We start from the raw sequence: 16896 nt of genomic DNA, 5'->3' as shown, positions 1-16896 counted from the left end.
CAAAAAAAACTCATATGCCTTTTTAGTTTGGCCTTGGCCATTTCCCTCTTCACCTTGTCCTCTCTTTGTACTACAGTCTGTTCTCTTCTGTTCTGTCACTGTCCCATCTCTTCTTCGCTAATCTCTTTCTCTGCACACTCTCCTGGATCTCATCATTCCACCACCAGGTCTCTTTGTCCTCCTTTCTCTGCCCAGAGGACATGTCTAGCACCTTCCTACCTGTCTCCCTAATCACTGCAGCTGTAGTCTCCCAATCATCTGGGAATTCCTCAACACGGCCCAGAACTGCCCTTACTTCCTTCCTGAAGTCTTCACAGCATGTCTCTTTCCTTAGTTTCCACCATTTGATCTTCTGCTCTGTCTTCACTCTCTTTATTTTTTTCACCTCCATCGTCATTTTTCACACTACCATCCGATGTTGTTTGGCTACACTCTCGCCTGAATTACAGTCATTAATCTCCCTCAGATCACCTCTTCTACATAGAATATAATCTATCTGTGTGGACCTGCCTCCACTCTTGTACATCACCCTGTGTTCCTCTTTCTTTTGGAAATAGGTGTTTACCACAGCCATTTCCATTCTCTTCGCGAAATCTACCACTGCCTGTCCTTCCAAGTTTCTCTCCCTAACACCAAACCTACCTATCACTTCCTCATCTCCTCTGTTTCCTTCCGCTACATGGCCATTAAGGTCTGCTCCAATCACCATTCTCTCTCCCGTAGGGATACTCTCTATCATCCAATCCAGCTCCTTCCAGAACTTCTCCTTTTCTTCCAACTCACAGCCCACCTGTGGGGCATAACCACTGACATAATTTATCACCACTCCTTCTATTTCTACCTTCACACACATCAACCTCTCTGACTCTCGTTTCACCTCTACCACATTTCTTACATGTTCTTCCTTTAGGATCACCCCTACTTCAATTCTCTTCCCATCTGAACCATGATAAAACAGTTTGTAGCCTCCACCAATGTTTCTAGCCTTGCTGCCCTTCCACCTGGTCTCCTGTACACACAAAATGTCTACTCTTCTTCTCTCCATCACATCAGCTAGTTCTCTACTTTTCTCTGTCATTGTACCTACATTCAGAGTTCCAAACTTCAGAGCAACACTTCTATTCTTCCTCTGTTCTCTTTTTCTCCTAACCAAACGCCCTTCTCTTCTTCTCTGTCTTTGACCAAGAGTAGCAGTACCAATTTAGTGCCCTGTAAGTCAACAGCATTGTTGGCAGTCGTTTTTGACCCGGGCCCCGACCGATCCAGTATGGAAAACGTTTTGATTTGCATTCTTTGATTTGGCAAAGGTTTTACACCGGATGCCCTTTCTGACGCAACCCTCACCATTTATCCGGGCTTGGGACCGGCACTATAAAACACTGATTTGTGTACCCTAGTGGCTGGTTAATATATATGTATGACATGGATACATAAATAATAATGAATGCATACATTCAGTACATACATATTATACAGCCAAAAAAGAAATTGAATTAAAGTGAAATGACTTTTAAAAATGACTCACGGTTTTTGTAACATCAAGAATGCAGAACAACTCACCTCAGAAACTTCAGACAGACTTTAAGCCACAGTTCATCTTTATAGACTCTTTGTAGCGTTATCTTGTGTGCATGAATTTTTCATCCATGGGACTGCTCACTGCTGGAGCAGTGTCACTATTTCCGTACACATGAGGTCTCCATAACAACCACGATAGTTTGGGGAGGAAAAACCTGAAACTGAGATAAAACCTTAATACACGGCCCAATTATTCGGCCTACACAAAAACAATTTATTTTAAAAAAAAATTGAAGGTATTTAAACGTTTTGAGCGGTCACTTGAAATAGAATCAAAACAACTCAGCTGGGACTTGATAAGAATATTAAGAAAATTGCACTTGTTTTCTATTTTACTAGAACTAAATAGAAAAGATTATATGGGATATGAATAGTAATCTTACAAATTTGTGAGGTGAACCACATGATGTAACTTGACCACAAGTTCTTCTTAAACCATACTGACTGTACCTTCAAACTTTAACAGAGCAAGGACGGACACCTTAGACAATTGTTAGCCGTGTTGTCACCATGACAACAAATGCTGTCTTTTATATTGCGAAGTTTAAGAAATGTTTTGTTATAACTGCTGATACATATTCGAGGGTCAGCGCTTCATGTATGTTTATCAAGTACCATTCAATATAATATAATTGTGCTTCCCCACAGGGTGGCGGTAATGCACCGTTAGGCTGCTAACCCAATCTCCACAATGTGATGTAGAAGAAGACGTTTTACGGGAAGCGGGAAGGGACATCAAAGCCCTCCAGCACCGCGCAAATAATTAAACAAACTAACAAAGGAGTGTCACCGAGGTGGGTATTTAATATTAAAGCACGTAAAATTAACTAATATTATATGGATGAAAATTATATATAATAAATTAATATTAGAGGAAACATTGAACTTTGCTATGCTTCTAATATACGAGCTTTGACTTATAGGCTGTGTAAGTGCAATAAATCCACGGGTACTTGTACTACTAAATATATTAATTATAAGTATACTGAACCGTCCCAGATTATTTCGTAGGCATACGCTATCCTAGTACATTAATGGTAATGCGGAAGGTGTATTTAGTGGTTGATAGAGTACAGCATACCTGAATGAGATAATCCATTAAAGATCAATTCCAGGATCATTCACACGATGCCAAGAACTGAATAGCTGCAACAACGGCTAAAGACCTACCCACACTAGTTCAAGCATGTGGTCAAGTTAGTTTAAGCATTCGTCTTAATTCAGGCTCTTCATTTGTCATTGTTGGTTTGCAGTTGTTAAAATGTTTAATTGAGCGCTGACATATGCAGCCAGAGTTACCATCTCTTTACTGCAATGCACCAACTAATTTTATTAAACATTATTTGATAATAGTTTAGTTTACCAGGGTTACATGTATTATGTACAAAGTCAATCTGTGAAATATATTCTGAAGTTATTTTAAAATAAATCACAGAAAATATGTCATAGGTGGAAATCATGTCTTCTGCGGAGGAGGTATCGCCATCTGCATCTTCCCACTCTTTGTCGCCCCCTTCCTCCCCTTCTACACCTCCTCAAGTTGCACACTTAATTGGGAAGAAAGAGGACATTGCCAAAGCAGGACATGTTACCAAGCTGGTAAATGGATGCAGAGATGTTCTTGTACTGTTTCACCAGGGGCGGTATCATGCCATGGACATGCGTTGCTACCGTAGGTTTTGTGTAGATATATGTACATTTTGTAATGCGTAAAGGTTTGAATATTAAATGTTTCAATGTTAACAAAAATGTTTTAAACAGATGCTGGTGGTTCATTACTACATGGAGATATTGAGGTCAGTAATCTACAGTATAAAAGAAATATTAAAATAATAAAGACAAATGCTAAGCATTAGGTAACACATGGGTGATGTAAAATATATGTGTATTGCATTTGCATTGATTTTATGTTATGTTAAATATTGTGTCTAACTGTAAAATATCTAAAACTATATAAAAAAACACACCCTAGCTCTAATGCTTTCAAAAAACAACCATCATGTAGTAACCTGAATTACATTGTCTGTTCTTCTCCTTAAACCTTAGGAATTTAATGGGCAGCAGTGCATCGTGTGTCCATGGCACAAGTACAAGATCACACTGGCAGAAGGGGAGGGGCTTTACCAAGCTGTGGACAACCCTACTGTCAAACCACTGAGAACACATTGGCGTTCAAAGGGAGTCAAACAGAGAATTCACAAAGTCACAGAACTGAATGACAATGTTTATGTAACACTTAATGACTCCACTGAGCCCATTGAATCTGATGTTTACCAGACTGAGAAGTACAGGACGTCTATTCCATCGCCTAGCCAAATAACAAACGAAAGACATAGCCCCTGACTGAAGGCTTCTTTGACTATCAAGCAAAAAGGACTCCCTGTAGATGTGTCCATGTACATGTGTCCATGCTCGTGTGGTGAGGTTTACTCAGGAGAATCTTCAGGAGATATTTGTTTCAATGTGGTTTTTGAAGATGGTTGGTTTAAAGGACAATAGCAAACTTTTGAGAATATCTGTAAATAATATCTGTACAAATTTTGTGTTTATATACAATGCATGTTTCAGAAATGTTTATTAAAAACCTGATATTTCTTTTTGTTTGATTTAGTCATTTATTTTTACTAGATTGAGATCCTTTTTGCCTATTTCTGCATGTTTACATTAAAAAAAATCTATAGAAGAGTTGTTGTGCATTGACTAAAAGGAAGAAAGGGAATAAACAGGATGAGGCATTTATATGACTAGACAAACCAAGCCATGCTGCCATGCTCAGAGCACCTCAGTGGCAACTTGGCAGCTGGTGGACTCAAACCTGAAGCCTTCCAGACCCAAGCCTTAGCCCCTGAGCCGCCACCACCACTGTCTAAAGAACTGGGGTTAGAATCAAAGTCCAGGACAAAACTAGGAGGGCTTAAAAGCAAAACATTCAAAATAATTATTTAATTAAAAGTACAAGATGTGCTTAACGATGATTGATTAGCTACCAAGATGCTTCAGAAACACTAAACCTACATTTTGTCAAGCAAGTAATATAATTTCAATTTCGTTTAGTTTAGTACTTTATTAATATTAGGAGTAAAAAAGAAATAATTATTCAAGAATCTAAGATTTAAAAATCTCAAAAAATTTGCAAATAAAAACAATATTTATGTCCTTGACTGTCGCTGTAAGAGACCACTCTTACCAACAGGCGGCGGCAATGTTGTGATACGGTGTCGTGTCAACCGCCAATAACGGTAGATGAAGTGTGTACTTTTAAGGCTGTCTTCAAAGAAGTGATGTGGCGTGTTACGAGGTAATGTGTGGTGTTCATTGCAACAGTGTGAAATAATTATGTTAAAATGTGAATATTAGGATGAAATGTGGACCTTTACAGAAGATACTAAGAAGATATCTAGAGGAGGAGGAATAAGCGGGTCTTGTTTCGGAAAGTTTTTTCCTGCTGCGATCATGGCTTCAGGTATGGTGAATTCTTTGTTTGACTTTGTTGTGTTTTATTTTTTCATTTGGTTGTTTTAATGCATAATATTTCCACCCACCACTACAGATACCGATGTCAGTCTCCTGGTCATCGTCGTGGATGTAAATCCCATATGGTGGGGCCAACAAGCTCACCGTGAGCCCGAGGTACTGCTGATCACTGACTCTCTCTTTTATTTTTCCTCTTTGGATGTTGATGGTTTCTTTCTGCTTCTCTTGTATGTCTGTCCAGTTCACTCTGGCCAAGTGTCTGGATGCAGTGATGGTGTTGGGTAACTCACACCTGGCAATGACCAGATCGAACAAGCTCGCTGTCATTGCCAGCCACTGTCAGGACAGGCAAGTTCAACATTCAAGCATCATTGCAGCTGTGTTTGCTTTGCAATGTTTAACACATTAAAAACACAATCTTTCACTTTATTGCAGTATATTTATTTAATATTTTATTGTACATCATATTGTTATTTAAATAACATTTGTCTTTTTATAGCTACTGTCTTTTACTTTTCCACTTTCCTATCCAAGAACTACATAATAGTCGTACAATTAATACTTAAAGTATCTTTGAATTTAATGTTTTATTATATGCAGTATGATCATCTGTAGGTATTCACTTTAACCAAAGAACTATAATATTACCACCTGGGCACATTTCATGTGACAAAAAGTTTATTACTCCACTTATTTCCAGTTACTTCCTGTATCCCACTAAGAAATCTGCAGACAATGGTGGAGATGAATCTTCCAGTGGAGATGGCAAGTATGAACTGCTGTCAGCCACTAACAACCAGATGGCAGAGGAGATCAGGGAAATCCTGTCAAAAAGTGGGTGTACTTTTGACCACATGTATTCTAATTCAGGTGACAGATATTTAAAAGTATAAACTCATTGTATTGAGATGTGATTCCAGCTGAAGTGAGGGGAAACTCCACAGACACTCTGTTGGCTGCATCTCTTGCCAAAGCTCTCTGCTGTATCCTTTCTGCTGAAAACCCATCAACTCTAATTTATTTGTTTTGTGAAGTAGACAAAACATTTTATTACAGTTGTTTAAAGACCCACTTTAAAGCATAATCATTTTTCACCAATGTTTCTTTAATGTTTAAAAATTCAGATATTCACCGGGTTTCTAAAGAGCTGGAAGGTAATAATTCACTGAAATACTGGTTTATATAATTGTGTTGTTAGTTCGGCTTAAGAGTGTGTTACAGTACCCATAATCAAATTCTAATTGTGTTACTGTTTTTGTTTAGTTGGGCAGGAGATGAAATCAAGAATATTGGTGAGATGCACACACTTCTCTTTAATTAATGCTGCAATTTTCCCTCAAGGAACTTTATTACTAATTGCTTTTCTACGTTTCTGAACAGGTGATAAAAGCAGCTGAAGACTGTGCCCTGCAGTACATGAACTTTATGAATGGCATTTTTGCTGCTCAGAAACAGGTATTTTATGTGCTTATGAGCATATTAACTGATTTGTATATTATACTTAAAATGTGCATTGTACATTAAATCAACTTTTCTTTCCCTTACAAATGACAGAACATCTTGATTGACGCCTGTGTGTTGGCATCAGACTCAGGTCTCCTTCAGCAGGTAGTTTTTTCTTCTTTGCACCTTTGGGTTTTTTTTATGAATGACTTCTTCAATTATTTAAATAATGATACTGATCCACAGAAATCACCAAGGTTCAGGTTAGTTTTCTTTTCACCATCAACCATTCTGTGCTAGTTTTCTTGTAAGCAACAATTGTAAATGCCATTAAGCCATAAATTAATGGTTCACAAAGTGGGGTGGGGGTGGATAGGACCCGGTAGGAGGGCGGTGAGCTAAGGTCAAAGGGACACACCAAGACAAATTAATTTCAATTTCAATATTTTTTATCTGTCCCACAGTGGGGAGAATTGCATTTATTTTAAATTGTAATTTTGTTGTTTGATATAATTAGCCATTTTGAATTAAGTTTTGAAGCAATAAAATATTGTCATCCTACTTTACTTTTTTTCAGGCATGTGATATAACAGGAGGACTGTACCTCAAGTTACCACAGAAAGTTGCCTTGGCCCAGTATCTTTTGGTACCAGCACCTTATTTTCTTCAAGCACAACTGCAGTTATTCTTAAATATATCTTCAGATTAATCTCCTCATGTTGCTGATGACTTTTTTTTTCTGACCAGTGGGTTTTCCTTGCCGACTCTGAGCAGCGGTCACAGCTAGTGTTGCCACCAACAGCACATGTGGATTACAGAGCGGCGTGTTTCTGTCATCGCAACCTCATCGAGATTGGTTACGTGTGTTCCGTCTGTCTGTCCAGTGAGTTGCAATCGGAATTTAATTAAACCAGTGTTTTTGGAGCAGTTCTAATGTGTTTGACACTTCTTCCTTATCTTTTAAGTTTTCTGCACATTTAGCCCCATCTGTACAACCTGCGAGTGAGTTCCTTTAAAGTGTTCATTTAAGCTTTAATACATTAGTCTAACCAAAAAGAGTAGCAGTAAATATCTGTGATTATACTTATTGTGATTCTACTTCAATATTGTTAACATTGTGATTTAATATTTTTTTCTAGGACTGCCTTCAAAATCCAGCTGCGACAGATGGTCAAGCCCAAGAAGAAGAAGCTCAAGCAGCAGATGTAACTTTTGATTCTTGTATGATTTTTTTAAAGGTAGTTTGTGCTCTGTTCGTATGAGATTTATAAAAAGTTTGAAAATTGAACAACTAGATGAAAAACGTAAACTTTCAGAAGACATAGATGGAAACTGACACTTGTTCCCATAATATTTTGATAATTACAGTTTTATCCTGTTTACCTCAACACATTTCATTATATTTACACTTATTTCATTTGTTTTGCTCTACAACAATGTGTATACATAAGTTCTGTTGTTCATTTTCATAATAACAGATGAAATGGATATTTCTGTGATTAAAGAAAATTTACTGAACCTGGAAAAAATGTTGTGATGTAATATTTTTGCACATTATTAAACTAAATCTCTGACTCTAGTCGGTTATAAAAAGAAAGGTAACTTGAAGTAACTTATCATGTAGACCTTTACTCATTATTTAGTAATAAATCCAATACAAGCAATGTAACTTCAATGTCATTTTGAATTTCATCAAACTGATGGTTATGTACTGATCAAGTACAAGGTACAAAACTGGTGAAAACCTGAGTTTGAAAACATCCAGGTATAAATGAACTGATGAACTGACGCGTCTCAGTGTTGATCACCGCTGAATTGGAACAATGTTGCATCTGAAGACAAAAACAATTAGTTACAAAGAGCATAAAACTAGAGCTTGAATATGCAATAAGTCCCACAGCTAATTTTTCAGTATATCTGTTCATGTCATTGCTTCTCTAATACACAACGGTCTGAAACTAAAGGCTACACATTCAGTTCACATTCGCTTCAGTTTCCATATTAATATGAAAATAAGGTTTAAAAAGTTCTGTTAGGCAACTAACAGGCAACTGGATATGAATTTTCCAAAGAAAATTCATATCCAATTGCCTAACAGAACTTTTTAAACTTGACCATGACCTGGGTGACTGAGAATCTTCATAGATATGAAAGTAAGGAATAATGCAGCTAGATTCAACTTACTTGGTTCAACTTATAAGTACTGTATTCGTATTATTTGTAATTGGAAGATGCTCAACAACAATTGTTACAGTGTGGTTGTATAACCCAAATCCAACAACTCAGACGCATGGCTGTCATGCCATTTTATCGTGGTCAAGAACTCTATTTCTCCTTTATTATCGATACAGGCAAAACACACACTCTCTCTGCAAAACAACATCCGCACTTCCGCACGGAACAGCGTCAAAACAACAATACGGTGACCACTCAGAAATAAAATAGTGACAACCGCCTGACTCTGGAGGGGCGAACAACAACAGTGCCCTCCTGTGTCCAACTTATGTCACTACCCTTTTCCACAAATCTCCGTCCCTATTGATCTGTGACACTAGTGATGGGAAGACCAATTCTTTTTATTGATTCGAATCTTTGACTCTCGAACAGTAAAATGAACGAGTCGTGAACGAATCTTGAATTAATCATTTCATTCGTTTTACAGCAGGTGGCGCTTTAGCCCTATCGTGGGCGTTGTAAAGAAGGCTGCGGTTCTCCGACACTAAATACTGAAGGCAACATGGTTTGCTTCCGCTGACAAAGTCTGCAAAGTACACAAAATGTCGAGCTCTTTCACGTGACAAATGAAACGAATCTGTGAGAACGAGGCGAAAGATTAGTTCACAGAGAATGATCCGTTCACGGCGAAAGATTAGTTCACAGAGAATGGTTAGTTCACAACGAAAGATTAGTTCACGGCGAAAGATTAGTTCACAGACAATGATTCGTTTGCAATGAAAGACTAGTTCACAGTGAAAGATTAGTTCATAGAGAGTAATTCGTTCGTAGTGATTCGTGAGTTCAATATGAACAAATATTTAATATGACTCGGTAGTCACGAGTCAGGAATCTTTCATATGACTCGGGAGTCACGAGTCACATGAAAAAAATCACTCGCGAACGGCACATCACTATGTGACACCATTCGCGCCCTTCTCACCGATATTGTCAAAAAGTGAAGCAAACTAATTCGTGGCTTGCCATCATTCCATCATTTGGATTAACCGCAGAATTCCAACGGCTAAATATTGGTGTTAACAGGGCGTTTAATGTTAAATTGCGAGATGCTTGGGAGCATTGGATGACAAAAGGCGAACACACGTTCACCAAGACAGGGAGGCAACGCCGGGCGAGTTACGCCGCTATCTGATTATAGATCGTGGATGCCTGGGCTAAGGTATCAGTCTCAAATGTCGTCCGAGCTTTTACGAAGGCCGGAATCATCACTGAACAGCTAAGTAACAGAAACGAGACTGACTTGAATAACGACGAGAGGAATCCTCACAGACTTGATTGTTTCGCTTAATTGTTTCGTTGACTGTTTTGTTTCGCTTAATGCGCCTTATAATCTAGTGCGCCTTATGTATGAAAGTAGACCCGTTCGTTTGCGCCCTATGATCCGAAAAAACTGATCAAAATATGATTTTGATCAGTTTGTGTTCTCAACCACTGATTTTAGACTGTCTTGTCTGAGTTGATCTTATTGTCAAATCAACTAATTGACATTTGCACAGCCACAAAAGATGACTAGGACACAGCCATGAGAGCACAGCTTTCAGTGTGATGCCTGATATATTACAATTTCAAGTATGGATCTTATTTTGGTCCAATTTAGTTTTTTTTTTTTTGTTAGCTTTAAAGCTGCATGACAGTCATTGATTCATATTTGACATACACATAACAGTGATCATGTTTGGCAGCACTCACCCCAGCAGACCTCTACCAGACCATCGCTGTGGAGTCAGACTTAACTGAACTTTTTCTCCACCTCTGATGACTGTGACACGCAGTGGTTTCTGTAAAAGAAGAGAAATTTGCAGTTGCATGTTAAAAGTCTGTAGACTAATCAACAAAGACAGCACAGGATAATGAAAACTGCTGTTTTAGCAAGAGAGGTTATAATTCTAATGACCAGAAATATCATATGTAAAATGTTTTTCATAAAAGCAGTAGGAAAAATAAAGTGAAATTAAAATAATTCTTATAATTAAGGCAGCTCACCCCTTCACTGTGTTGAACCACAACAGCAATATTCTGCAAGTTCTGGAAGTTTCCTGAGTGAACGGAACCAAACTCAATGAGGTCATCACCAACTCTTAGACCCTTTTGGAAAAAAACAACAACATAAACACAGCCTAGTAAACACTAACTTCAAAAACACAATGATAGAAATTCACACTTGACACTCACAGCTGTACATGCAGGTGAGCCTTGTGTTACAGCATCTACTCGTGCATATGGAGGAGGCAGGGTGACCTGTTGCTCCATCATCTCCACCCGAGCTTCTTCTTCATCATGCTCACGTTTGGCTTTATCATTCGCATGAAGCTTGTGCAGTGCTTCTTCAATCTGTGCCATAACGGCTTTGTGATCATTCTGTAGACCTGGAAGGATGAGATTAGGATTATGTATATGTAGGTGAATCTACACACTATACAAACAATCAACCTGCAATCTGTCCAAGGACTAGTTTATTAAACCCATTTTGATTATTATTTTTGAACGTAGGTGACTTGCAGCATCACGCGTCAACTGCTGCCACAGCAGAAAAACTACACCATCGACATGTTGAAGACTTACACGAAATGCTGTGTCTCGCTGTCCTGACTTGGTATAGATTGACGTCAGCTCTGGGATAACCTTCTTCATCCACCAGAGGTTCAGAAACACCAACACCCTGCTGTGAAACAGAGAAAATGCAGACACTGACGTTAAACGAACAACTTCGCTTCCTGCTAAGGCAGTCACCGAATGTTCACTTACGTCTTCCAACATGTCGTAATAGGCCTTTATTTGCTCCTCAATTTCATCCTTCTTTTTTATTAAGACTTTAACATCGTCCATTGTTATTTCTAACTTTCCAGAACTGTTTCCCTCTGTCATCTTCATGACTGAGACCGCTTCCTGTTGTCTGTTATTTCCGGCAGCCTAAAGTGTAACGAAAAGGAAGGCTGCCTCCTGTCGCTCAGATGTGGTACTGCGATTCTACAGGTAACTTTACGCAAAATAAAACATCAAAGGATTGAAAGAACGGTCCCTTTTTTTAATATAAACTAATTTCCCCATTTGACATCTCTTTTCACTGTTGCCCGTATCCCTGATGTAACATTTTCATTTAGTCTTCCTTGAAATTTCCACGTGTTTAGACTGAACAAGTAAGTCTCAAGAAAAACATTTTGAGGTTTGAGAGGGGAAACAACATTCTGACAACTAATTGTTGAGCTTCATTTATTCTTACATTTATGACTCAATGTTTGATTTGTCCATCCATCCATCCATTTTCATCCACTTAGCCGTTACCGGGTCGCAGAGGCAGCAGTCTTCATGACCACCACCCAAATCACACTGCACCGTACCAACCTCCCTTAAACCTTCCTGCGGGTGGTGAGTCTACTGGAAGGTGCCAACTGCCCTAACAGGGATTTGATCTTGCCCAGGAGATGAACCCTGGGGTTCCACACCAATGACAGAAACATTACCTATGTGCCAAAGCGCCACTGTTTGATTTATATATATAAAAATGTATACACATTTCTTACCTTTGGTAGATACTTTAGCCACCAGGAATCAATTAAGTACTTCTGCTTCTGTTTTTGACAACGCATTGACATAATCATTTCATAATAATAAAGAAACATTTTTTTAATGTTTTTAAAAATATTACATTGGCTTAAGCATCAGTTATACATTCTACAATGTTTAATGATATCATAATGAATCAAAAGTGCCACACAATACTTCATTTTCTTCACCTTTACAGTTGTAAACTTCACATATTGTACCTTACACCATTGTTTCCCAAAGACTGGATCGCGACCCTCAGGTGGGTTGCAAGAGATTTTATTTTTTGGGTTGTTTCACATCAAGTTTCCCAGGAGTTTATGAATGTCTATTGACTTATGTCGCAAAGGTTTGTGACTTTTAAAATATGGGTCCCCAGAAAAAAAGTTTGGGAAACACTGCCGTACACTGATGCAGTTATTAGTAGATTAAATTTACATACTGCTTTGCATCATATATAATATATAATATTTAAAAAAGCAGCATTTATAAGAGATGTTACACAAGCTTGTACTGGTCTGTCTGTAATTTCTCTTGTAGCGCCTTGTAATTTTACAGTAACATAAATAAAGGCACAACATTGTGTTAATCAATGCATACGCATGAAGATTAAATAGTTATTAATAAAATGGTAGGCCTTTTCCAGATGAGCTGTGTGCCTTACCCAAGACTTGCCACAAACCGGAATGTACTTCATTAGTTAAATAATGGTTAACAACATTACAAATTAACTTCCTATTACAGAACCCTGAGCAAATTGGCATTTGATTATAAATATGTTTGCCTCACATACTATACTGTGTGAGTTAGTGCTGATGATTAAACAAAGTCTAGTGCTAGGTACTTGTTATTATTGCTAACAGTCTGTGTCTTCTGGACCTGCACATTGATCTGGGTGATCCTGGACAAACTGGCCTTTTTCGTCCTCTTGAGATGACGCACCATGAGATGAGGGCAGAGGAACCTGTGAACACTGTGATTGAATCTCTTTTTGTACCAGAGCGAACTGTGCAGTTGCGTCATCCAGCTGAGAATGAACCGTCTCTGCCCACTTTTGTAGCTGCATGTTGAGAAAATCCACACCTTTGTCCAGTTTCTCCTGCCTGTCTTTTAGCTCCTCCAGAAGGTGTTGTGTAACACTGGCAACTTTCAGCCTCTGTTCTCCCACAGGTGGAGCGCGCTGCTTTAGCATGTAGCGTTCAAAGTCTTTTGGACTTAGGTTGAGTGCAGGTCCATCCAGCTTTTCGATGAAGGCCACAGCACACGACTAAAACAGAGGACAAAATAAGAGATCAGATGTGATTTTCTGCTATGACTCTGTGGAAAAAAAAACTAAAGTATGTTAGAACTTTTCACAGACATAAAATCTTAACATGAATATTGCTAAAACAAGAAGAAGAAACGCATTTAGTGACATTGTACATATAGATATACACAAAAACATTTGTCCACATCATCAACATCATTCTTGGGAGGAAGTGGTCGCTGAATTGCTGCCTAGGGAGCAGGGAAATTGAATGTGCCAAGCTATTTGATTACCAACCTCTCCCACAAGGCCACAGGCTACCCCACCGTCGGCATACAGTATTGCCACCTGCCTTTGGCCTAGTGCTGGGGCTTGTTATTAGCAGATTGTATTGTAGGTTTGAATTCCGGCTCCCGATAGCATTGTCAACCCAGGGATTGTAAATGCATGTCTATGTCTCTGTATGTAATAAAACCATTAAAGCTGAGTTCTTGAGCTTTTTTCTTAGCAGTATAACATTTCTCTGGCAACATGCCTGTTAATGCCAAGTTTGAATTTATCCATGCCTGGACAAATCTTCACTCTGTGACATTCTTTCTTCTCCATATTCACAACAAAAGTAATCATCATCATTGTCATCATGTCAAGAGTCCATTTAAAATCCAAGATAAAATAAATCTACAATTTTACACTTGCTACAAAACCCACACAGCTTAAGTTATACAAAAACTGTACAACCGTAAAATGTTTGGTAATAAATTACCAGATTTGTGAAGTAGTAGCCGCTCTCTCCTGCCATCAGACTGTGAGGGAGCCCAAAACGAATCACGTACTGCATGTTTGAGTGCAAGCGTGGTGGGTTGGCCTTGAGCACCACATAGATCATTCCTGAAAGGAAGTCGTCAGCGTTGGCAGGTTCACCGTTTGAGCTGGAGAGACCTTGAAAGACATGCTGACTGCATTTGGACACACAGCCCAGTTTGTCCTGAGGGGCTCGTTTGGCATCCATTTCAATTATAGCTGCAAGATACAAACATAAAAGAGACCATACTATAAGTTATTTTTCCTGCTATATATTCAAAAAGAAATGGATATATTTTCTGAATTGTAAGTGCTTTACAGTAATGTGGTGTGTATTGACCTGTTATAGCAGGCAGAAAGGGGTCACTTGTGACGGCTGTTTTTTTCTCAGGAAATGGCACATTCAACATCTGTGGTGTAACCCAGTTTAATGAGCTGCAAATTACAGATGTGTTATATAATAATCACAGGTCAAATGATAGGATTGCATTCACATATATTTTTTTCTTTTTTCTTTTGTGGTTACCGTATTCTTCTCTGAAGATTTAGGTCTTTCTGCTCATCATCACAGCTGTCGTGGCAGAAAACCCATTTGTGCAATCGTGTCATTGTCAACTTCTCCACGTGCTCCATGAGCTGAGTGATCTGTATGTCAGAAAGACCTGAGGGCACATAGACTTTGGTTTTTGAATTTTTAAAACATATATTAAACATTAAACAGACAAAAATTGTTGTTTACTTACTACTAAAGTGATGTGCAAAGGACTGATAGAAATGCTGCACAAGGTCAGACTGCTGCTGTATTGGCAAATGCTGCAGAAAAACATGTGATGTTATTGAAAATACTGACGTTTTAAGAGAAACAAATCTTTTTCTTTCGACTTTGTCCATTTTTCAGTGGTTGTCACAGCAAATCATTGATTTCCATCTCTCCCTGTTCTCTGTATCTTCTACTCTGACTCCAACTATCTGCATGTCCTCCCTCACTGCATCCATATATCTCCTCTTTGGTCTGTCTCCTACCTGGTAGCTCCATCTCTAACATTCTTCTACCGATGTATCCACTGTCCCTCCTCTGCACATGTCCAAACCATCTCAATCTGGCTTCTCTAGCTTTTTCTCCAAACCTTCCTGTCTGTGTTGTCCCTCTAATGACCTCATTCCTGATCCTGTCCATTCTTGTCACTCTTAAAGAGAATCTTAGCATCTTTAACTCTGCCACCTCCAGCTCTGCCTCCTGTCTTCTGCCTATTGCTACTGTCTCTAAACCATACATCATGGCTGGTCTCACCACCGTCCTGTAAACCTTTCCCTTCACCTTAGCTGACACTCTTCTGTCACAGATCACTCCTGACACTTTTCTCCAGCTGTTCCATCCTGCCTGTACTCTATTCTTTACCTCTCTTCCACAGTCTCCTCTGCTCTGAACAGTTGATCCTAAGTACCTAAACTCCTGCACCTTCACCACCTCTGCTCCTTGTAACCTCACTATTACACGTTTAAAAAGTTCTGTTAGGCAACTGGACGTGATTTTTCTAAAAGAAGACGTGTCACCTCTCATCAAAGAGGCTTCTTCAGTTCTAACTGGTGGTGGGGAGTACAGCAAATAAATACTCTAGGTGACAAAGAATAAAGCTACTTCAGCTCCACACTGTTAGATGCGGCCTTGGGCTCAACTGTGAAAGTGTAAACAGTCGTTAAGAGTCTCATGGGTCGTTGTGGTCCCCATCAGAACGGTTTCGGTCACCTGCCTCTTTGTTATGTGAAACTGAGGTGAAACTTTTGGGTAGACACAAATGGCTTCTTTTACCCCTCTCTCAAACCATCTTTCTTCCCTGGCCAAAATGTGTACATTGTTGTCCTCAAAGAAGTGGGTTTTGTCTTTGAGGTGTATGTGTGTAAGCTGAGTCAGCTCACTATTTCACTGTTCTGCCTTTGGTTTACACACGTGTACTCTGTCTTGCTGCGACTGACCTTCATTCCTCTTCTTTCTAGTGCAAACCTCCACCTCTCTAGGTTCTCTTCTAGCTGCTGCCTACTCTCACTACAGATCACAATGTCATCTGCAAACAACATAGTCCATGGAGACTCTTGTCTGACCTCATCTGTCAATCTGTCCATCACCAAAGCAAACAAGAAGGGGCTCAGGGCCAATCCTTGATGTAGTCCCACCTCCACCTTGAAGTCTTCTGTCCTCCCAACAGCACACCTCACTACTGTTGTACTATTCTCATACATGTCCTGCACCAAACTAACATACTTCTTTGCCACACCTGACTTCCTCATACAAAACCACAATTCCTCCCTTGGCACTTTGTCATATGCCTTTTCTAAATCTACAAATACACAATGTAGCTCCTTCTGACCTTCTCTGTACTTCTCCATCAGCATCCTCAAGGCAAATATTGCATCTGTGGTACTCTTCCTAGGCATGAAACCATACCGTTGTTCACAAATCTCCACTTCCTGCCTCAGCCTAGCTTCAACTACTCTCTCCCAAATCCTCATTGAATGACTCGTCAACTTTATCCCTCTGTAGTTGTTACAACTCTGTACATCACCCTTCTTATAAATTG

The 16896-nt window shown here is 39.1% G+C and overlaps 4 protein-coding genes across 5 annotated transcripts in view; 2 read left to right on the top strand and 2 right to left on the bottom strand.

Moving 5' to 3' along the window:
• Positions 1 to 2238: 2238 nt before the first annotated feature.
• LOC103397518 (Rieske domain-containing protein-like) lies at positions 2239 to 4188 on the top strand. Its single transcript, XM_008335805.3, has 4 exons — positions 2239 to 2372; positions 3028 to 3250; positions 3340 to 3374; positions 3625 to 4188. Exons 2-4 carry the CDS (start codon positions 3037 to 3039, stop codon positions 3919 to 3921), a joined length of 546 nt encoding a protein of 181 aa, XP_008334027.1. The 5' UTR covers positions 2239 to 2372; positions 3028 to 3036; the 3' UTR covers positions 3922 to 4188.
• Positions 4189 to 4776: 588 nt separating this feature from the next.
• On the top strand, positions 4777 to 8017 carry gtf2h3 (general transcription factor IIH, polypeptide 3). 2 transcript variants are annotated; one of them, XM_008335803.3, is made up of 14 exons: positions 4777 to 4876; positions 4958 to 5041; positions 5129 to 5208; positions 5294 to 5400; positions 5753 to 5886; positions 5973 to 6035; positions 6177 to 6206; positions 6316 to 6344; positions 6433 to 6507; positions 6607 to 6660; positions 7073 to 7141; positions 7243 to 7378; positions 7461 to 7497; positions 7635 to 8017. In XM_008335803.3, the coding sequence occupies exons 2-14, from the start codon at positions 5032 to 5034 to the stop codon at positions 7702 to 7704; spliced, it is 894 nt and encodes a 297-aa protein (XP_008334025.1). In that variant the 5' UTR covers positions 4777 to 4876; positions 4958 to 5031; the 3' UTR covers positions 7705 to 8017. The 2 variants fall into 2 exon arrangements, with proteins under 2 accessions (XP_008334025.1, XP_008334024.1); XM_008335802.3 differs by lacking the exon at positions 4777 to 4876 and having other exon boundaries at positions 4883 to 5041.
• On the bottom strand, positions 7855 to 11670 carry psmd9 (proteasome 26S subunit, non-ATPase 9). The gene is made up of 6 exons (XM_008335804.2): positions 11476 to 11670; positions 11293 to 11392; positions 10903 to 11096; positions 10714 to 10815; positions 10420 to 10508; positions 7855 to 8327 (listed from the first exon to the last, which is right to left on the bottom strand). The coding sequence occupies exons 1-6, from the start codon at positions 11599 to 11601 to the stop codon at positions 8300 to 8302; spliced, it is 639 nt and encodes a 212-aa protein (XP_008334026.1). The 5' UTR covers positions 11602 to 11670; the 3' UTR covers positions 7855 to 8299.
• Positions 11671 to 12332: 662 nt separating this feature from the next.
• LOC103397515 (rab5 GDP/GTP exchange factor-like) overlaps positions 12333 to 16896 on the bottom strand; it is a 9242-nt gene continuing 4678 nt past the window's right edge. Inside the window, exons 5-9 of the mRNA XM_008335801.3 lie at positions 15064 to 15133; positions 14847 to 14982; positions 14661 to 14755; positions 14283 to 14539; positions 12333 to 13540 (exon numbers count right to left, since the gene is read on the bottom strand). Coding sequence (XP_008334023.1) covers positions 13130 to 13540; positions 14283 to 14539; positions 14661 to 14755; positions 14847 to 14982; positions 15064 to 15133 — 969 coding nt within the window. The 3' untranslated portion in view covers positions 12333 to 13129. The remainder of the gene's footprint in view (positions 13541 to 14282; positions 14540 to 14660; positions 14756 to 14846; positions 14983 to 15063; positions 15134 to 16896) is intronic.

This window comes from Cynoglossus semilaevis, chromosome Z (genome assembly GCF_000523025.1).
Source record: "Cynoglossus semilaevis isolate Cse_v1.0 chromosome Z, Cse_v1.0, whole genome shotgun sequence".
In the NCBI taxonomy this organism is placed as follows: Eukaryota; Metazoa; Chordata; class Actinopteri; order Pleuronectiformes; family Cynoglossidae; genus Cynoglossus; species Cynoglossus semilaevis.
The sequence above is the reverse complement of the archived record's forward strand: the minus strand, read 5'-3'. Positions and strand labels throughout refer to the sequence as shown.

Bases quoted from the DNA above. Each gene is read 5' to 3' on its own strand.
- LOC103397518 (XM_008335805.3), top strand. From the start codon at position 3,037: ATGTCTTCTGCGGAGGAGGTATCGCCATCTGCATCTTCCCACTCTTTG. The intron at 3,251-3,339 runs GTAGGTTTTGTG...TGTTTTAAACAG, and splicing joins CATGGACATGCGTTGCTACC to ATGCTGGTGGTTCATTACTA. The intron at 3,375-3,624 runs GTCAGTAATCTA...CTTAAACCTTAG, and splicing joins TACTACATGGAGATATTGAG to GAATTTAATGGGCAGCAGTG.
- gtf2h3 (XM_008335802.3), top strand. From the start codon at position 4,942: ATGTGGACCTTTACAGAAGATACTAAGAAGATATCTAGAGGAGGAGGA. The intron at 5,401-5,752 runs GCAAGTTCAACA...ACTTATTTCCAG, and splicing joins GCCAGCCACTGTCAGGACAG to TTACTTCCTGTATCCCACTA. The intron at 6,207-6,315 runs GTAATAATTCAC...GTTTTTGTTTAG, and splicing joins GGTTTCTAAAGAGCTGGAAG to TTGGGCAGGAGATGAAATCA.
- psmd9 (XM_008335804.2), bottom strand. From the start codon at position 11,601: ATGAAGATGACAGAGGGAAACAGTTCTGGAAAGTTAGAAATAACAATG. The intron at 11,097-11,292 runs GTAAGTCTTCAA...TCATCCTTCCAG, and splicing joins AGCGAGACACAGCATTTCGT to GTCTACAGAATGATCACAAA. The intron at 8,328-10,419 runs GTGAGTGCTGCC...TTTTGTCTTCAG, and splicing joins TCTGGTAGAGGTCTGCTGGG to ATGCAACATTGTTCCAATTC.